The 22,940-nt window shown below is 40.4% G+C and overlaps 1 protein-coding gene across 1 annotated transcript in view; it reads right to left on the bottom strand.

The window, feature by feature from the left end:
• Positions 1 to 22,940, bottom strand: part of ssh2a (slingshot protein phosphatase 2a) — a 123,283-nt gene that overhangs the window by 71,526 nt on the left and 28,817 nt on the right. The window contains exon 2 of the mRNA XM_055658165.1: positions 15,901 to 15,944. Coding sequence (XP_055514140.1) covers positions 15,901 to 15,944 — 44 coding nt within the window. The remainder of the gene's footprint in view (positions 1 to 15,900; positions 15,945 to 22,940) is intronic.

The following is a 22,940-nucleotide window of genomic DNA, read 5'->3' as shown; positions in this document are numbered from 1 at the left end:
CTTTAGCTGCTTTGGTTTACCAGTACAATTGTACAAACATCAGAAAATCATTTGAGATCGGAGTACTTTTACATGAGTCAGCAAATGCTGGTCACAGGATGAAACTCATCTCATCCACCTATTGCTGCAATGAATGAATGAGTGCAGCCAGGTGATTTCCCCATAGTTTCACCATCTGCGGGGTCCTAAATAAACACTGCAATCAGTCCTTGCTTGCCTGCATGAGTAACAGGTGATTGTCGACTGTCTTATGAAATAACCGATTAGTCTCCAGGGCTGTATTCCCTTTTGTTTAAACATATACTGCAAGGGCCAGGAAGCGAGTGGGCAAGATCATCTCCGACTCCTCTCACCCTGGCCACAAACTCTTTGAATCACTTCCCTCTGGAAGGCAACTCCGGACTGTCAAAGCTGCCACAGCCAGGCATAAAAACAGCTTTTTTTCCCCACGAGTAGTAGCTCTACTCAATAACCAAAAATCTGTAGCCTCCTTTTGCTCTGGTATTTACATGTTTAATCAATAATGTTTTATTATTAATGTTTAATGCTTTATGTGTCATTCCTAACTGTCACTGTATGTCATGTTGCCACTTGCGGTCGGAGCACCAAATTCCTTGTATGTGAATACTTGGCCAATAACCTTATTCTTATAATAGTCAAGGGATCTATAAAATATAGACACCAGAATCTGCAGATGCTGGAATCTTGAGCAAAAAAACAAAGTGCTGAAGGAACTCAGCAGGTCAGGCAGCATTTGTGGTGGGAATGGACAGATGACGTTTGGAGTCAGGATCCTTCTTAGTCAGAGTTATACTTCATGGAAACAGGATCTTCGGCCCAACTTGCCCAATGCTGACCAAGATACCCCAACTACGCCAGTCCCACCTGCCCACGTTTGGCCCATATCCCTCTCATCCTATCCTCTCCATTTACCTGTCCAAATGTTTGTTAAGACTGATGCAGTATGGGTAGAAAACTGGAAAAGAAAGGGGAGGTCGGGCCAAAGCATGGCAAGTGATAGGTGGATACAAGTGAAGGGGTGGTTGGAAGATGGGTGGAGTAAGTGACAAAAGCTGGAGGTCAAGGTGAGAGATGACTGTGCTGTTATTTATGAATTTATATGATACCCACCATTGTATATCCCTCAATTTATTTATGAATAACATCTCAATGGGGCCATTTCAAATGAAAACAACCTTGTCTGCCCATTCCAAAACTCTCCTAAAAACTGTTGTTAATCAATAAATCTGCATTCTTTGTGTGGAAATTGTTCCCATAATCAAGAAAGGTAGGGATATTGAGCACCAGAGAGAATGGTTCTCCAAACATCCAATTATGTGTTCAAGAGTTAAGGGCCAAGATCATCTTCCTTTTTTGTGCAGTGGTCACTTTGCCCGTCTTTTATTTTGCACTGTAGTCAATTACTGTTGTTGATGTGAAAGTGAAGAGATGAATTTATGAGAAATACATTAGTCAGCGAAAGTCAAGATTAAAGATGGTGCGGGCATTACTCCAAGTACAAATTGACAGAACAAATGTGATTTTGAAAGGAAGGCACCCAGAGTTACCAAAGATCAAGCAACAACAGATAATGCTGGACCTTAAAGACATGAAATGCTGGAGTAACTCAGCAGGTCAGGCAGCATCTCTGAAAAACATTGGTAGGTGATATTTCGCTTTGGGATCCTTTATCCAATTGATTTTGGGGGTGGGGAGGGGGAAAGAACTATTCAAGTTCTCCAGGGATGCCGTCTGACCTGCTGAGTTACTCCAGCACTCTGCATTTTTGTTTACAGTGAACCAGCATCTGCACTTCCTTGTTTCTACAGAAAACTGCAATTTGTTGGTAAGTCCAGAAATGTTAATTAATTTACCTTCTTTGCGGATGCTGACAGACCAGCTAACATAGAATATATATAGGATTAAAGTAATCATAGTATACCTAGAAGAGTACTGCAGAGGACCAGGCCCTCCCACTCACCAGGTCGATGCTAAACATATCATAGCCCTCAGTTCCCAGCATATCTACAAGCCTTCCCAGCAACAAGCCTCAAGTGCCACTTCAACCACCACCCCAGGCAACATGTACCAGGCACCAAATGTCCTCTACGTAAAATATCTTGCACCACTTGTAGGGTGGCACAGTGACGTGGCATTAGAGCTGCTGCCTTACAGCGCCAGAGAGCAGGGATCAATCCCGACTATGAATGCTGTCTGTAGTTTGTACATTCTCCGGGTACTCCAGTTTCATCCTACATTTCAAAAATGTACAAGTTTGTAGGTTCATTGACTCCTGTAAACTATCCCTGGTGCATAGATAGAGCTAGCATATGGGCAACCCTGGGCCAAAGGGCCTGTATCTCCAAACTAAACGTTGCATTTTCCCCCTCTCACCTTAAACCTATACCCTCTAGTTTCCCTCCCCATGAAAAAGATTCTGTCTATTTATGTATGTCTCTCATAATTTTACAAACTTTATCAGGTATCACCTCAGCCTCTGACGCTCCAGAGAAAGTAATCAAAGTTTGTCCAACCTTGTAGCTATTCATTCAAGTCCTAATGGACACGTTTCATTGGACCATGACCAATAACAAATAGCTAATACAAGGAAATGCAGTTGCTAGTTTACAAAACAAGACACAAAGTGCTGGAGTAACTCAGTGGGTTAGGCAGCATTTCTGGAGCACATGGATAGGTGATGTTTCAGATCAATGTATTTCGTCAATCTGAAGAAGGGTCCAAAACGTTTCACATCAATGTTCCTCCCTTCCCACAGGGGATGATAGAGAATCGGGATCACAATAATTCTTTTACAAGTTTTTCACATCCTCGTATCTTCTGCTCAGTTTTAACTCTGTGTTCCCTTGTCCTTGAGGGAAATAGAAAGGATGAATGTACAATTGTTTCCCCATGCTAAGTGAAATCAAGAACTAGAAGCCATAGGTTTAAGGTGAAAGGGGTAAGATTCAATAGGAACCCGACACACAATATATACCCCCCCCCCCCCCCATATACAAAGGGGTGGGGATATTGAATGTAGTTGAGACAGGAAGAACTACAATCATAAAAGTAATTTATACAGGCACATGGATAGAAAAGCCTAGCTTGCATGGGATTTCTTGGTCTGTACGAGTGTGTGAACCAAAGGACCCGTTTCCAAGCTGTGACCATGTAAAAGCATATCTGAATAAGTAAAAGGGGAAACATGTGCATTTATGAGGCACCTGGAAAAAAGGAATTCCACTGTATGCATGTACATGACAATTGAACCATACCTCATCTCTCAAATGTTGCAGTGCATGAAATGTGCTGCCTTGTGTAAACAAATCCACCATTTTAAGTAGAATGGTTGCAAGAATCATACACACATGTCCCATAGGAACCGCAGTGCTTTTTAAAGTACAAGATATAAAAAAATCTGAACTCGGCCATTAAAGGACACAATACTGAAATCTACAGATACAACTTTGGGAAGTGCGATTATCTATGAAGAGAAGAATAAATGTACTCAGAATAATAAACATTAGCACATTGAGCAAGCATTAAATTTTAGTTCAGTTTATTGACATATGTACCGAGTTACAGTGAAAAGACATTACATGATTAATGTTCCTTGAAATATAACTGACAGGAAGATACATTGTTAAAGGTAATAAGAATTACATAGGAAACATGAAAAGTAGAAAGTTATATAAAGAGAGAGAAATTTCTTACAAGTGATTAGTTCAAAGCATCACAGCAAACGTCTATAATCCAGTTGGAAATATATATGCTGTGCAAGATCTTTAGGAATGATATTAGGTTTACGGAGACTCTTAGAGCTGAGTACTGAGGATGTTCTTAGTGATAAGAGGCTTTGTTCTAATGAAAATCCTGTATTAAACTGCAAGTTGTGATGATCTGACAAAGTCCATAATGAAGTGGGTGACCAGTAATTTAATTAATTAATTAATTCAACTCAACCAGGTGGGGAGTGATGGTGTGCTGTTTATGAGTAAAACAATTTCAGCTTACAAGCTCAACTTCAACAGGATCATATGCTCTGGAGTTTGGGCCAAAATAACTTGGAACTCAGCCAAATCGTTAATTGAACTAAACTGATAGCTTATTCTTGATCTTATCCATTTGCAAAGGTCACAGTGTTGTTGTTGGACTGCGAGGAGAATGATATTGTGCGTCAGCAAATGTTCAACGTAAAAAGCTTTTCATAAAAGGTGAAAGGAATCATAGACAGGAAGTGTGGAAGAAAATCTATATGGCTTTGATCCTTGCGTTAGTCTCACGAAGCTGAAGCCTATCTGAATAAAATGCCAGTGCACTATGAAATATGCAATCAAATAAACCCCCCCCCCTCATCTTCCAAGTTCTCCCACCTGTCTTAGCTTGGACTTAATTTTACTGAGACCCATCACCAACTGTATTGCTGTTAACACTGTAATCAAAAACAGACCACTGTTTAACTGCAATGATTGATGGACTGCATAAAGGTACAAGTTACACTGGTGATCCGCAAAACTCCGCGGAAGTGTTAGTCATAGAGTCAAACAGCACAGACACAGCCCCTTCAGCCCAGCTCAAACATGCCGCCAAAGACGACCTGTCCAAGCTGCCCATGTTTGGCCAATATCCCTCTATACTTTTCCTATCCATGTATTTTTCAAATATTGTTGGGGTACCTACCTCAACCACTTTCTACAGCAGCTAAATCCATACACCCACCACTGTGTGAAAATGTTGCCCCTCAGGTTGTTATTAAATTTTTCCTCTCACCTTAAACCAATCCTCTGGTTCTCGATTCACCTACCCTAGGTAAAAGACTGAGATTTTCCACACTTCTACAAGATGACCCTTCCAATTCTTGCTTAACCTCTCCCTGTAGCTCAGGGCCTTGAGTCCTAGCAACATCATTATCCTTCTGTTTGTGATGTCCTACACTGAGGGATGGATAATCTTCGTGCCTGACCCGACAATTTAGAACCAGTGAAAAAGGAGTGCTTTCAAGTTGCCCGACTATCAACAGAAGGTGCTAGACATGACCGTTTATTGCCCTCACGATAACAGCTTGGATGGAAAACCTGGCTGAACAGAAAAGTAGACAAACTTTAACTCGGGGCTCTGCACCAGTATGCAACTAAGAATGCAAGCAATACGTTTATGGCAACAGACCTGGACTAAATTTAACCTCAATATCCCTGGCAGTAATCCTGACGGTGAGGGAGGCTATCAAGGGTAAAATTAGCAGTCATTTGGGCCAATATAGATCGATTAGAGAATGCAAACAAGGATTGGGTCTCCCTCATCTGATAGAAGATTTTTGATTACATAATTAAGAAGGGTAAAAATGAGATTGACATTGACATGGTAAATGTAATATTCCAAAACTACACTTGATAAAGTACTCCAGTATAAGAATATCATCAAGATTGAAGGTCAACCGAGGCTGTAGTATCATGGATAGAAAACTGGTAAAGTAGCAAAGCAGCAACGAGAGGTAGCACTTGGACTGTAGGGAAATGTACCGTGCAGAGCTCCAGGCTCGGTCCTTTTCTTCATATACATTGATCAATTTCTACTTGATTCTACACAGCACAAGTTCCAATGTTGCAGATAACACAGAACTTGGAAGCACAGCTAATTTTAAGGCAATATGGAGAAGCTGGTGGAATGGGTCATGCAGATGTACTGAGAAACATGGAATCATATGTTGGCCAAATGAGGCAACACATAAACTAGCAGCTACATTTCTTGAAGGGGAATAAGAACAGAGCTGGAGGTATAGTTTGGTTGAAAGTGAAAAGACTGGTTGAGAAAGTGGTTACAAATGCACTGGGACTTACCTGGATGATTTTTTTATGGACTTCCAGAAGGCATCCATGAAATGGTTAATTAAAAAAGTGCATGGGTGTGTGTGTGTGTGTGTATTAGTGTCTATGTGTGTATATGTAGTGTGTATAAAGGGATACTTTACCAGAACAAGTCCAAGAATGAGGGACTTCAGTTATGTGAATTGACTGGAGAAGCTGGAGTGTTCTTAATGGAACAGAGTCACAAAGACATTTCATCCAGATATTTCAAATCATAAAAGATTGGGCAAGTAGATAAAGGGATCTCTTTCCCCCCCCCCCCCCCCCCCCCCTCCAGGCACACACACGCATCTGCTTATTAACAGCTCATTAACTCTTTCTATTTAGACAATATTCATATCATTTGGTTGGGTTAAAAGTACATCGCCTCTTGTAGACTCACCTTACTACAGCTATCAACCATTCTGCACCTGTCACTAGGTCTGTCAATATGCCTTTATCTACACTACATATATACATACACACACACACACCCCATGCTCTTTTTTTATTTTATTAACCATTTCATAAGGCTTGATGGATGCTTTCTGGAAGTCCATAAAAATATCATCCTTAGACATGCACTCATCTATCATGCTAGCTAGTTCCCCGAAATAATCAAGTACTTCGATGCGAGGGAGGAGTTAAGAAATGACTGCAATTAATTGGGCAGAACCACCATCAGGAAAGACACATGGGCCTGTCCCACAGGCGATTTCTCAGCGGACTGCCAGCGACTGTCAAGTTGCCGGCAGTCGCCTGAAAAAAACGACAACTGGAACGGCGACACACACACACACACATCGCTTCCTTCACCAGCCCATATACATTTTTTTAGACAGCGCTCCCCCTGCTTGCCTGGTCTAAACAATTCACACGGTGCAAAGCCAAGGTGATACAGACACAATCTGCGATGAACAGGGTGGTTGGCGCTGTAATTAAGACGGCTAAAGCACAGTGTACGGTAAGTCCTTTAAAAGAGGGGGGGGGGGCGGGGGGGAAAGAAGGGGTGGGACAACTTTTAAGAAGCCAGAGAAACACGGCTGTGAAGCTCGGCGGACATTTAACGTATCCTTGGTTCTGAAAACTACTGCTTACCTTTTTTTCCCCAATGAGCCAATGAAATTCACCGGTCAGTACCGGCTACAACCTACATGAACCTCCAAGAACCTTCGACCTGCTGCCAACCCACTAGGACCTCCTGGGGACCCATCTACGGCACGAGAATTCTCGCTACTCTCCATGGCGGCTTCATTCTAGTCGCTGCTAATTTCACGGCGAACATAATGAGGCCGCGAATGTGGGAACTCCTCGCGACTATGAAGGCGACTCCCCTGGCAACTACCCGCAAACATGTGGCGACTGCATAGTGTCCTGCAGTCGCCTAAAAAGTCACCTAAGTGGAACAGGCCCATAAAGCTGACTGAAGGGAGGATCACAAAATGTACTAGATATTCATAACACAAACCGTAAAAATGTAAGAGCTTTCATGTAATTTTACTAGTCAATATGAGACACGAGAAATTATATGAAACTAAACGGCCTAATTAAAAAGTGATGGAAATCCTGTAGATTAAAAAAAATACTTCAGTTGATCGAGTATGCCAGATTCTGATTACATAAAAAGGACTTGAAGGGTAAGAACTGCAGAAATAATTGATAAAGGGAAACACTGGTTTCAAATTCAGCACAACATGGTCCAAAACACAGAAACAAGGTCATAACTAAATGATCTGCTAATGGCAACTGAGAACTGAACATAGGGGATTCCAAGAACTCCTCCTCTTGAAAACACTTTGTTTCTTTGACATCCATTGCAAGAGGCAGTCAGGATCAGTTTAATGCCTCATTTGAAAAGCATCATAAATGGCAAACAACCATGATTCAGAATTGTCAAAGCTCATCAGGCAAATACACACAACAGGATTAATGATTTATTTACAAGATAAATTCTTTGGCAATCACTGCAGCTCCACAGTCTATAAAGACTTGACCTACTGTATAAAGAGAAACTTATGCCTTTGAAGAAGCTTTGTTTTTTTTTGAGATTCTATAAATTCAAAACAATAGCTGGAATAGAACTATTACTATAGTCATTTAATCACGTTAGGCAGTACAAATGAGCAAGATTTAACCCTCTATTTTCTTCTTCCTGCGAGGGATCGTGTGACGTAGTACAACATTTTCAGATGGAAACTCATTTTACGCTTAACAAATGGCAGCACCCCACGCCTATTTTGTTTGATTCTCATCGTAAACTGAAAAATACTTTAAGAATATTGATACAACCTTTTTTTCCCCTCATGAAACACAATAGCATGCGGCAGATTTTATAGAGTTTTTAAATAGGAGTCATCAAGAAATAGGGAATCTATGAAAGAGGTTGCAGTAAACATGAATCAATAGACCTAACAAAGCTTCATTTGTGATGTTTTCGATAAGTGGAAACAATTTCTCTTTGCCCGCTTTATTTAAGGCCTCCATTAGGTGACTTCAGCTCCCAACACTCTCTTCCATCTCTTCCCTTTCAATGGATGCCATTCATCTCAAAATAATGTATTCAATATACATAGGAAATTGCAAGCTTTATATCACAGACTTCTCAGACATTCAAACCATTCATCCACTAAGAGAGAGCGAGCACATTATTCCAGAAAACTTTTGCTTCTTCAGTTCAAAGACAAAAATGTTAATTGCACATAGAGTAACAAAATAAAGTTTCAGAAAGACAAACATTAACATACTACAACGAAAAAGCTAAATAATTAAATTGCAAGCTTAAAAATGCGTTTCAATCAGGTCAATAGCCTTCATTTCCATGTACATGAACCAAATAGAATAGTATTGGGATAAAGCATTGTTTTAAATTACAGATAATTATACAAAAGGCAATCCAAGTCACTGAATTACTTTAATTTAGTTTGCACTTTCTTTAAAGTTCTAACCCATTATAATCTAGGTTTGTTTAAGAAAGAACTGCAGATGCTGGAACAATCGAAGGTAGACAAAAATGCCTGAGAAACTCAGCGGGTGAGGCAGCATCTACGGGGAGAGGGACGTTTCGGGTCGAGATCCTTCCCTCTCTGTCGCCTATCCCCTCTCTCCATAGATGCTGCCTCACCCGCTGAGTTTGAATCTGTCTACCTATAATCTAGGTTTGCAATAGATTTTGAATAAATGAGCAATTAAACTTTCCATGAAGTCAAAATGATCACAATTTTTCACATTTGAACCAACCATCACATTGGAGAAATTACAGTGCCTTCCATAATGTTTGGGACATTTATTTATTTGTCCCAGTACTCCACAATTTGAGATTTGTAATAGAAAAAATAATCACTTGTGGTTAAAGTGCATATTGTCTGATTTTATTAAAGGCCATTTTTATACATTTTGGTTTCACCATGTAGAAATTACAGCGCTGTTTATACATAGTCCCCTCATTTCAGGGCACCATAATGTTTGGGACACATGGATTCACAGGTGTTTATAATTGCTCAGGTGTGTTTAATTGCCTCCTTAATGCAGGTATAAGAGAGCTCTCAGCACCTAGTCTTTCCTCCAGTCTTTCCATCACATTTGGATACTTTTATTGCTGTTTATCAACACGAGGACCAAAGTTGTGCCAATGAAAGTCAAAGAAGCCATTATGATACTGAGAAACAAGAATAAAACTGTTAGAGACATCAGCCAAACCTTAGGCTTACGAAAATCAACTGCTTGGAACATCATCAAGAGGAATGAGAGCACTGGTGAGCTTACTAATCGCAAAGGGATTGGCAGGCCAGGGAAGACCTCCACAGCTGATGACAGAAGAAAAATTCTCTCTATAATAAAGAAAAATCCACAAATACCTGTCCGACAGATCAGAAACGCTCTTCAGGAGTCAGGTGTTGATTTGTCAATGACCACTGTCCGCAGAAGACTTCATTAACAGAAGTACAGAGGCTACACTGCAAGATGCAAACCACTGGATAGCCGCAAAAATAGGATGGCCGGGTTACAGTTTGCCAAGAAGTACTTAAAAGAGCAAACACAGTTCTGGAAAAAGGTCTTGTGGACAGATGAGACAAAGATTAACATATCAGAGTGATGGCAAAAGCAAAGTATAGAAGAGAGAAAGAACTGCCCAAGATCCAAAGCATAGCACTTCATTTTGAAACACGGTGGTGGGGGTATTATGGCCTGGGCATGTATGGCTCCTGAAGGTACTGGCTCACTTATCTTCATTGATGATACAACTGCTGATGGTAGTAGCATAATGAATTCTGAAGTGTAAAGACACATCCTATCTGCTCACGTTCAAACAAATGCCTCAACTCATTGGCCAGCAGTTCATTCTACAGCAAGACAATGATCCCAAACATATTGCTGAAGCAACAAAGCAGTTCTACAAAGCTAAAAAATGGAAAATTCTTCAGTGGCCAAGTCAATCACCTGATCTGAAGCGAATTGAGCATGCCTTTTATATGCTGAAGAGAAAACTGAAGGGGACTAGCCCCCAAAACAAGCACAAGCTAAAGATGGCTGTAATACAGGCCTGGTAGAGCATCACCAGAGAAGACACCCAACAACTGGTGATGTCCATGAATCAGACTTCAAGCAGTCATTGCATGCAAAGGATATGCAACAAAATACTAAACATGACTACTTTCATTTACATGGCATTGCTGTGTCCAAAACATTATGGTGCCCTGAAATGGGGGGGGGGGGAAACTATGTATAAACTCTGCTGTAATTTCTACGTGAAACCACAATGCATTAAAATGGCCTTTATTATAATCTGACAATGTGCACTTTAACCACATGTAATTTTTTCCTATTACAAATCTCAAATTGTGGAGTACAAAGGCAAATAAATAAATGATGGGTCTGTCCCAAACATTATAGAGAGCACTGTATATATTCAATTCCAGCTTCCTTAATAAGAGGTAACCTATTCACTGGTCCAATAATATTGCTATGAACTTACTGCAGGAAAGTAAACAGGACTCAGTGGAGATATTTACCTCTTGATGTCGTTAACACTTACCCAGAATGATTAGCAGCCTATATACGAGGCGTGAGTGTTATGCCACGGATAAATGATATACAATTGTTCAGTTTAGTTTAGAGACGCAGCGTGGAAACAGGCATTTTGGCACATTGAGTACACGCCGACCTGTGATCCCTGTACACTACCACTATCCTACACACTTGGGACAAATTACAACCAAACCCAATTAATTAACGGACATGTACATCTTTGGAATGTGGGTGGAAACTGGAGCACCCAGGAAAAACCCACATGGTCACGATGATAACATGCAAACAACAGACAGCACCCGTCATCAGGATTGAACCCGGGTCTCTGGTGCTGACAGGCAGCAACTCTACCGCTGCACCACCGTGCTACCCAAACAGACTATTACATCATCCATCGCGTCTACTCAAATGATTAAGAGGGTAAGAAGGCACAAAGCCATCCACATGGGGCAATGGTGCAAAAACAGAACTGGGCAGTGTACACTGCAGTTTGATTCATTTCCCAACAGTAGGCAAACCCAGCAAGCAATCATGCATCATTCCTCTCCCAGCCTTTCTGATAAGCTATATGGTAATTAACTGTGTAGTAATATCTTGGGCATTACCCAATATACTAAAATACAATAATTTGCCCTATATGATATTTACTCTGAAAACTTTTCTATGTGCTGTTTCCAAAAATTAAAGTCTCTGCAATTTTCTTTAAAAATAGCTGAAAATATTGTTACGGCAATGCAAAGCCTGTCATTTAAAGTATCAGCATACTCTTCCCTTTTTATTCAAGGAAAAGTGAACATTTTGAAATATTAGACAAAAAAAGTTATTTTGTTGCCTGCTGAACAGAAAGCTGATAGCAGCCCATTAGCTGGAATTCATTTACTGTAAAACACAATGCTCTGTTCATTTAATGTTGCATAATTACAGAAGAATGTCTTGGTTGCAACATATAAAGACCTAGGTCAGATGCAATCTTAACACCAAACACACTGCTCGAGTACCGCTGAAATTAATTCAAGAATATGATTTCAAAACAATGGATTTGTTTCAATGGATCAGATGTGGTTGCAATCCAAAAAAGCCCAACGTCCAATTAGTCTCATTAAGCACTTATTGCAGCCTGTATAGTTTTGGCAAATAATTGTAAAGACAATTCCATTACCATTTTAAAGTCTAAAGCCATCTTTTAGGTAAAATAATGGAACAACCTTGCGGATTTTGGGTTTGTTTTACAATTTACATATTGGTGTTAAAAAGTAAATTATAAAACTATCCGATAGTCTACAGCTAAGAAGCAGAGCATCATTTATGTTTCTGATCTCTAACCTCCTCACATGGCCTTTCACTATTTTTGCCGCCACGTGCTTATCAAAGTTTGCCTTACGATTTCTATGCTATTCACCAAACCACCAGCTGATGATGGTTCGGGGATAATTAGGATCGAGAGCGCTAACCAGTTGACGTACTAGTGACTTTCATGTATTCTCTGCTACCGGCTGCAATATTCCTTGGCTGCGATGACATTTGCTTTGCTTTTGCCTAATATTTCAAAATGTTCACTTCTCCTTGAAAATAAAAAGGGAAGAGTATGCTGATACTTTAAAACCATCCACAACAAAATGTCAGCTTTTTCTGAAAGCATGTACTCAATTCTGGAATCATAGCTTTGAATCTTTACCCACCTTCTCTTGTTCCTCTAACTCTTCTATAAGAACATGCACAGAACTACCCATTTAATTTGACAAGGCTCTTATACAAGTTTATTATTAATTTCAATTTTGCAAATCTATCCAATTGGAAACGTATCGCTGTGATTTGCTGGCATTTTATGATTGCATTATTAATTTATCTACTAACTTGGTTAATCTGTAGCACACAATCATCTGTTCCACAAGACTTCATGATCAAAGTAAGTGGATGGCCTACTTATTCTTTTATTCTTCCCATCCAATGATCTCCCCCCACCCCCCCCAGGAAAGGATAACCTAGCTTTATTTTTGAATAAAAGGCTTCATCTACACCTCGTGTAACTTGTCTTCAGGCATTGGAGAACTGTGGAAGCAGGGGGTTGGGCATAGGATGCAATGTTAACTCAATTTATTTCTTGCTAGCAGTGTACAATTTTGCAATGTGCTTTAAATAAATACCAATATTGTGTAAACTGTCTATCACCCAACACTTTGCTGTTAAGTTGCCGTTGAAAGAGTCAAGCTGTCAAGTTTTAATAAATCTTTTTTTTTTTTTTGTTTCCTTCTGCACCAAGGAAAGAAGTTAACTGGAGTCCAGGAACGAGTGGGTTAGCACATAAGCGTTTGACAGCACTGGGCCTGAAGTTTAGAAAGATAGGGGGGAGGGACCTCATTGAAAGCTACAGAATTATGGTAGGCATAGAGTGGATGTGGAAAGCAAGTTTCCACTGGTGGGAAAGTCTAGGACCAAAGGTCATAGCCTCAGAATTAAAGAGCGCTTTTTTAGTAAGTAGGCGAGGAGGAACTTCTTTAGTCAGAAGGTAGTTAATCTGTGGAACTCATCGCCAGAGGGCTGAGGAGGCCAAGTCAGTGGATATATTTAAGGCAGAGATAGACAAATTCTTGATTAGAACGGGTGTCAAAGGTTGTAGGGTGAGAGCAGGAAAATGGAGGCGGAGATTAGCCATGATTGAATGGCAGAGTGGACTTGATGAACCAAAGGACCTAATTTTACTCCTATAACTTGTGAACTTGAGTCCAACATGGAAATCTTGAGTCAAATCTAGTGGTTCAATCCACACACTATGATTCCAACCAAACTCCTTTGTTGATTGATGCAATCATAAAGAAAGCCTATCAACAACTCTACTTCCTTACAAGATTGAGGAAATTCAGTATGTCAACAAATACTCTTGAACATCTACTGGTGTACAGTAGGGAGTATATTGACTGGTTGCATCACAGCCTGGTTCAGCAATTCGAACGCCCAGGAAAGAAGATGATTGCAAAAATTGGTGAACATTTCCCATTCTATCACTGTTACTGACCTCCCCACCATCGAATGAATCTACAGGAGTCACTGCCTCAAAGGCCCACACTACCCTGGCCACACTCTCATTTCACCACTGCCATCTGGAAGAAGGTATAGGAGCCTGAAAACTGTAACATCCAGGTTCAGGAATAACTTCTTCCCTACAGCCTTCCGGCTATTAAACACTACAACCTCCAAATAGGCTCCGAACATTATTTTTGACTTTGCATTATTATTGTCTATTTGTCTACGTTATTTTATATGTACATTGAACTTTTATTATTTATTATGAGTTTTACAGAGTAAGATGTTTATGTATTTGTTGTGTAGATGCATGCAAGAATTTCATTGTTCCATTTTGGGACATATGAAAACAAAACTCTTCACTCTTGATCACCCATATTAATACCTACAGCAAATGATATTAACCACTGCAGTTACTGACTTTGTTTCAACAGCAGCATCCCCAAATCCATTGACCCCAGGATAAGTCATAGCTCACTGCCGTGTAAACACTAGGAGAATTAAGGGAAATTAAAAAAATAGAAAAATCTCAGTCTTTGGAGAATTAAAAAACTCTCCAAAACAGTAATATGATATATAGTTTCCCAATTAATATTAGAGTAATTTTACCTCCTAATTCCTCCAGTCAGCCTTGCCCTGTGCGTGGATAATTGGGATATTTATATTCTAGTACAAAAAAAAGATACAAAGTGGTGGAGTAACTCAGCAGGTCAGCAGCATCGCTGGATAACATGAATAGGCGACATTTCAGGTCGTGAGATACCCATCACCTACCCATGTTCTCCAGAGATGATGCCTGACATGCTGAGTTACTCCAGCACTTTGTGTCTTTTTTTGTAAAGCAGCATCAGCAGTTCCTTGTATCTATACTCTAGTACAGCGCCACTGAAAAATTCCCTGTGATCCTTACCATAAAAGGCGTTGATTACTGGAGACATCTCCAAAGGAATGAACAATCCAGTGACGATCAGCTCATCCCCTGCTCTGGGGAACACATTATTATGGGCATCCTTCCCTTTCAGAAGAATTTGCATGTGTTTGGGCACCATCTAGGGGTAGTGAACTGTAAGTTGAAGAGTGATGTAGATACAAGGAACTGCAGATGCTGGAATCTTGCACAGAACAGTGCTAGAGGAACTCAGCTGGCCAGACAGAAGGGTCCCAACCCAAAACGTCATCTGTCCATGCCCTCCAAAGATGCTGCCTGACCCACTGAGTTACTCCAGCATTATGTAGTCAATGTGGGCGAATGTTGTTGCTCCTGCTGCAATTCTGCCCCCTCTTTTCATGCTACAAGATGGGACAAATCAAGACCCGACAGTCTTCAAATGTGTTTCTAAATTGTGGATAGAACAAAATAACTATTGACACAATTGTTTAAGTGTCATGAAGTAAATATTAATACAGCATGGAACAGCACAGGAACAGGCTTTTCGGCCCACAATGGCCATGCCAAACATGATGCTGTTAAATTAATTTATTCTACATGCACGTGATCCATATCCCTGCATATTCATGTGCCTATCTAAAAACATCTTCAATGCCACTATCCTATATCTGGTGGCCTCCACCACCATCCCTGGCAGCACACTCCACGCACCCTCACGCTGTATATATTTAAAAAAAAAACCAGAAGCATTCATAAAAAGCAAAAACATTAATCAGGAATTTAATTATCAAAGAAAAATTAGTTTGAAACCATTTACTGCAACCCACTCTCATTTTGGACTACCTTACAATTTTGTATACTGTATACTTTCAGTATTAATCTTTTCCCCCTAAACTTAAAGATGAATAAAAAATGTTTACAACTTACAAGGGTTTGGAGTTTAAAAGATTAGTTTAATCCTTCAGGATAAATTGCAAAAGCCATTGGGAATATGTATTTTAGTAATAAGAAGCATATATCTAACAGTCCTAAAAAGAGTATTTCTGAAAATATCAAGGCGTAATTTTTCTTATAAAAGTTAACAAAATCTGATCTTCGCTAAAAGGAAGTGACAGTTCTTACCTTCGTGGTTGGGATCTGCGTTCTTCGTCTACGCTGTCTGCCTCCTGCAAGATTTTAAAAACAAAGTCAGAACAAGTAATAAAAACAACTTTTTTTTTAAATTACCCGTCCATCAAGTCTACTCCAGCATTCAATCATGGCTGACCTCCTAACCCCATTCTCCCCATAACCCGACACCAGTACTGATCACAAATCTATCTATCTCTGCCTTCAAAAATATTCATTGACTTGGCCTCCACAGCCTCCTGTGGCAAAGAATTCCAGATTCACCACCCTCTGGACTAAATAAATTCCTACTCAGCTCCTTCCTAAAGGAACATTATTTAATTCTGAGGCTATGACCTCTGGTCCTAGACTGTCCCACAATGGAAACATCCTCTGCACATCCACTCTATCCAAGTCTATCACTATTCATAATATAATAACTGAGGAATTAAGCATTCAGGCCACAAGGGTTGTTTTGCAGTAACAATTATCACATTATGAAAGTGGCCTGCTATTAAATGCAACTTATAACTTTCCACTGTGAGGTTTCTGGCAACAAAAATCAACAAGTTGTTTTTTGTTTTTTTAATTACAGAAAATGCTGTGAAAAAAGACTCAGCATCTGTGGCAAGTGAAGCGGTTAACGTTTCAGGTCTGAGGCCTTTCATCAGGTCTGGCCCTCCAGCATTTAGTCGATTTATTTCTGATCTCCTGCACCTGCAGTTCTTTTGATTGTCATTTTTACAAGGCCAATGAGAGCACACATTGTCTACCATGAGCAATGAGTTATGTCGGAATGTCAAGCTGTTGGGCTTGATGTTAGCAACACTGCGTGCAATAAACACTGGAAAATCTGGCAGCAAATTCTGGATGATTGTCATTTGACGCAAAGAGTACAGGAACACCAAGTTCATGCGGGGAAGACAAGCAGTAGAACCACATTTAAATATTCTGCAAATCAAACGTAGAAATCAGATTACTCTCTTAAATGCCAAGTTCTTGCATCATAAATCATTTATCACTTCCTAACCACATCCCACATTCCAGCCCAAATGTTTGATATTCTTGTCCAACAGAAGCAACTCCTCCAACTTTTGTCCTCAGTAGCATTTTATATCCCAGCTCCTGCCAATCTGGACCACCATCTTCCCCCCATTGTCCCAGTGCAACGTACTCTACCACAGAAGCCCCAACATGACAAGAGAACCACCTTACTTTCACTACATACCTCACAGTTCCTCTTCTTCACCAGTCCCCTCATCTACCCATCCTCCTTACACGAGACTGAGAGAAGAACACAATGAATCCTAGACTACCGCATATATTATTTACTGGGGGCAACAGTTTCATTTTCTTTCTGATCACACACCCCCATATCATAGAAACATAGAAAATAGGTGCAGGAGTAGGCCATTCGGCCCTTCGAGCCTGCACCGCCATTCAATATGATCATGGCTGATCATCCAACTCAGTATCCTGTACCTGCCTTCTCTCCATACCCCCTGATCCCTTTAGCCACAAGGGCCACATCTAACTCCCTCTTAAATATAGCCAACAAACTGGCCTCAACTACCTTCTGCGGCAGAGAATTCCAGAGATTCACCACTCTCTGTGTGAAAAATGTTTTCCTCATCTCGGTCCTAAAAGATTTCCCCCTTATCCTTAAATTGTGACCCCTTGTTCTGGGCTTCCCCAACATCAGAAACAATCTTCCTTCATCTAGCCTGTCCAACCCCTTAAGAATTTTTTGTAAGTTTCTATAAGACCCCCCCCCTCAATCTTCTAAATTCTAGCGAGTACAAACCAAGTCTATCCAGTCTTTCTTCATATGAAAGTCCTGACATCCCAGGAATCAGTCTGGTGAACCTTCTCTGTACTCCCTCTATGGCAAGAATGTCTTCCCTCAGATTAGGAGACCAAATCTTATCTTTAGAGCTATAGAACAATTTATATTAATCATTTAAATTTGTTCCCACTTTTTTTCCCCCAGTAACAAATATAAGAACAAAGACTTCAATAGCAAGAGCAGCAGCCTGCTCTGGTTACCACTAGATGGTAGCACAATAAAAAGCAACATTTTCCAACCACTTGTTCAGAAACATCTCACCTCAGTAACAAGCAATTATACAATACAATACAAATTTATTATCATTTGAGCCCCAGTGAGACTCAAACGAAATGTTGTTTCCACAGCCATACAAACAAAGACACTGTCTTACAGACATACACATAATTAAATTCACACAAACATCCATCACAGTGAAGCCACTGTGATGGAAGGCAAGTCTTTTCTCTCCCCTGTTTTCCGTGTCTCTCCCGATGTCCAAGCCCCAGGCGGGCGATGATGAGTCCCACGGCCATTTTAGGCCGCGCGGGGCGATTTACGGCCCCGCTCCCGGTCTGAAAGTCCAAGGTTGGAACCCCCACGGGCGATGGTGAGTCCCACGGCCATGAAGCCGTGCCGGGTGATGTACTGTCCCGGTCCGGGTTGTTCCAACCCCGTGACACCGGCTGGAGAAGTCGCGTTGCGGGAGCTCCGGGAAGCGGTCTCTCTCTCTCCTCCCAGACCCGCGGGCTCCCGATGTCACAGTCCACCGGACCTGCGGCTGCGTTGCTGGAGCCTCCGAGCCCCAGGAGTCGAGTCGCAGCAGCGAGTCACCGCCGCTCCCCACGCGCCGATTATAATTTCTGCGCAAGTCCCTTGGCCTGTTATATTTGACCCAGTGCATTGAAATTTGCTATTCTAAATTAATTAACAAATATTTTCTTCATGCCTTTAGTTTTTCTGCTAGCATTTGTCCAGTTCCTTTGTGTTCTGATGAAGAGCTATCAGCTTGAAATGTTAAGGAAGGAACTGCAGATGCTGGTTAACATCAAAGACAGACACAAAATGCTGGAGTAACTCAGTGGGACAGGCAGCATCTCTGGATAGAAGGAATGGGTGATGGATCACTTTTGTTGCGTGCCAACTCGTCAGCAGAAAGACAAGGAGTGAATTGCACTGGGACAGTGAAGGGAAGATAATGTTCCTGATTGGCAGGAGTTGGGTCATCAACAGTTGGAGGAGTTGCTTCTGTTGACTCATTCCTTCTATCCAGAAATGCAGCCTGTATCGCTCTTACTCCAGCATTCGGTGTCTTTCTTAGCTTAAAATGTTAATTGTGTTCCTCGTTCCATGGAGATGCCTGGCCCGCCAAGAGATTCCAGCATTTATTTTTTCAGATTTCCAGAAACCATAGTTCTTTGTTTCTCTGCATTCGCAGAGATTATCCGAATTTGGACTACTCCAAATGTGATGATCTACAGGACAATCTTAACGGGAAAGTAGTGGGCAGAAAGACATGTCACGCGTGGTTTGAAGAGCAAAAACTCGTAGTTTACAATGCCAAAATTGAAAAGTTGAGGAAAAACAAGGTGTACAGAGTTGCTTATTGGTTACAATCTGAGGAGTATGATGATGCTACTGATTATGATATGCCAATGTACTAGCTAGCAACTGATCTTTTCCATAAAGACTTGGTCTTTTGCTAGAAATTGTAATTTCTTTACCTATCTGTTACGGACTCACAGCATATAATACAATAATATTAAAGTATCACATTTTTGAGAATATCACATTTTTGAATTTTCAAGGCAGTCTGGATGTTTATTACTATTTCCGTCACAAGGGTCAATTTTGTAATTAGCTACAATTAGGTAACTAACTAATTATATTATTTAATTTCAGGTCATCCAAGTAAGATGTTTCATATTTGTTTCAGAATGCTTTAATCTATAATATCTGAAAATTTCATTCAGTTCTCTTAATTTTTAAGGAAGTTATGGTCTTTTGACTGTCCTCGATCACAGCTTTTGTATTAAGGCAATGGAAAAGCAATAGGGAACGTGATGCTAATTTCCGAGTATGAAAATGGCCATAAGTTTTTTAATACTGAAGATATGAAAGTAAATTAGGTATCAAATTAAAGTTATTTTTATGCTCTGATGGGATAAATTACAGGCTTGATTTTTTTAAATCTCAAAATTTTGTAACATTCCCACTATAAGGAAACCTCCGTCAATCTGGTCACTCGATAAATGAAGTGACATGTCCCGATGTCTACCTCCAAATAGCTCTGTGTCAATTGTGATGAATTGCTTTGAAGGAATGATAATGGCCCATATTTGTGCCATCCTTCTTGACAATCTCAACCCCCTGTAATTTACCTACAGTATACAGAACTGCATTTAGCTGTTTCCACCAGAACTTGCACAGGATAAAGTTGGCAGCATCTAGACACCAAATGTTCAAATAGACACCAAAGTCTGGTGCAAAAACAAAACACTGCTGAAGGAAATGCAGGTCACACAAATGAATAGACCTTGTTCCAGGACGGGACTGTTGTTTAGTCTTCACAGTTGCTGCCTGCGCCGCTGAGTTCCTCCAGCAGTTTGTGTAAGATTTCAACATCTGCAATCTCTGTCCCTCCAAATTATTGGACTGCAGATTTGGTGTTTTTGCTGCGGTCCCTTTAAAGACAGGAACACGCATAGTTTGGCTGTCGGGCAACAGCCTGCAGGCATTTTGTATTGGAACACTAGAGGTGCTCCTTAGTGCTATTTGCCATACAAGGTATTGTTTGACATTTTAAACAACACCATAAATACCAGGAATGGAATATGCAACAGTACCTCCTTAACTGCAGTACAGTAAATCACAAACAGAAGAATGAATCCAAAGTCTGTCAACCTGCAGGTTTATGGAGTCACTCAGCACAGAAACAGGCCCGTCAGCCCACCTTTTTGCCAAACTCCCATTTGCTCGCACTACGAGTTTTATACCCATCTATGCTTTGCATATGCTTTGTCTCGAATCTTTCTCACGGTGATTGTATCTAACTCCACCACATCATCACACAGCGAGTTCCAAATACAAAAAAAGATAGATCTTTACCCTCAGACCCACTTTCAAACTCCTTCCTCTCTCCGTAAGCATGTAGCCCCTTGGTTTTGGTACTCTTATCCTGGGAATAATATTCTGACTATCGACTGATCTGTACTCAACTTTACATACCTATATGGCAACATTCCTCATCCTCCTTCACTCTCAGCAAAATAAATCTCCATCAATCTCTTCCCATAATGAAAGTCATTCAATCCAGACAACATCCTGGGTGTGTCTCTTCTGCATGCTCCAGTGAACTACATTCTCCTCTAATCTGGCGACTAGAATTGCAGTCTAACCAATGTGGTAAAGCTGCGACAATATGTACCAACTTTTATTCCATGCCCCATCCAAGGAAACAAGCACGCCAAGTGCCTTCTCCACCAGAGATGCTGCTTTCAGTGAACTCTGGACTTGATCTTCAAGTTCCCTCTAGTTACTAACATTTCGTATCCCCCTACCATTTACCGTATATCTCTCTTATCCATGTTTGACTTTCCAAAATACATCACCTCACACTTGTCAGGATTAAATGGTGTATAGCCTTTGCACTGGCAAACTTTCCATCTGACCTATTTCTATCATAGCCCCAAGACGAGCTTCCTTCTTATCCATAGCACCACCAATTTTCTTGTCAACTGCACACTTACTAATCATACCTACTATATTCACGTAAATTCATTAATATAAAGTCACAAACAAACGCAATCAAATCAGTGAAACATGATGTCCCTACAAAAAGCTACGCTATCAATGATCAGCCTCTGTCCAAATGTACATAAATCCTATCCAAGGATTTCTCTAATAATCTGCCTACCATTGAAGCAAGCTTCCACAGCCTGTAGCTACCTGGCATATCTCAGCTACCCTTCCTAAAGGAACAATATTAGCTATCCTGCAGTCTTCTAACACGCTGCCCCTGGCTACAAGGATTTAAAATCCTCCATCAGGGCTGTGGCTCTCTCCTCCCTTGCTTCCTATAGCAACCTGGGGTAGATCATACCTGACCCAGGGGATTTATCAACCCCGAGGCATCTCATAACGTATAACACCTCTTTCTCCCCAATACTAACACACTCTAGGATGTCCACATACCCCATCCTGAGCCCACTACCTTCCATGTCCTTCTCTTTATTGAATACAGATGAAAAGAGAAGGATTAATTGAGTTGGGATGGGTTGATTTGGTCAATTACTGGAACATCTTGATTTGCCGTTAGCTTCAGAACAGTGGATGAATAATAAATAAGCAATAGTGCCAGATGAGTTAATATTATGTTTGTCTATTCACTACTCAGTAATGTGTTAAACATACTGACATTTACTATGGCATACAGTCATTTAGATTTTCACTATAATTGCTGAATGCAATAATGTTGGGACCAGCTTGGGTCATAAAGGGGCTGTTTACATGCTGTATAAAACTCTATGACTCTACTGAATACAAATCAAACTTAACAATCATGCATTACCATTTTCAGTCTCCGTAGCCAAAATAAGGGTTAATCTCGAGTACCTCTCCCCCAAGTAACAAAATGAAGCAATTATGCTTTTGTAATGGAAAATATGCATTAAAACCTGCCAATCCATATGCTGTTTAAGATGCTTAGAGATGACAATTAGGGTGAAGGCAAATGCTTCATGAAGATTTCAACATATGAAGATATTTCATGTGAATTAATGTCTAGTTTTTCCAAGATTTCTTTTTGCATCGGGATAAAAACACATTTTCCCAAAACTGCATTGCTGAAAACTAACTCACTCTATGGTAGAGAGGAAGAGAAAGGTGTGGAAATGAATCAGACTGTTCAGTAAATTCACAATTCTAGAAACAGAACATTTCTATTCATCATAGATTTTTATTTTATTTTGTTTTATAGTGCCATCCCCATATTAACCACCTTCTTCCACAATTAATTTTCAACATGGCAATCAATGCCTTTCTGACAAACACTCAGCACTACGTCCCCAAGGAACTGCTCGTCACTTTGGCTCCTCTTAGCTCCCAGGCACCAGCTGCTTTGTTTTGTCTGTCAGCCTTTACATTAAAAAAAAAAAAATACTTAGCTAAAAGTGATCAAAAAGCTAGGAGATTTAAAAAAAAACTGACAATCACACCCCCAATACACTTG

Source organism: Leucoraja erinacea, chromosome 28 (assembly GCF_028641065.1).
Source record: "Leucoraja erinacea ecotype New England chromosome 28, Leri_hhj_1, whole genome shotgun sequence".
Classification (NCBI taxonomy): Eukaryota; Metazoa; Chordata; class Chondrichthyes; order Rajiformes; family Rajidae; genus Leucoraja; species Leucoraja erinaceus.
The sequence above is the reverse complement of the archived record's forward strand: the minus strand, read 5'-3'. Positions and strand labels throughout refer to the sequence as shown.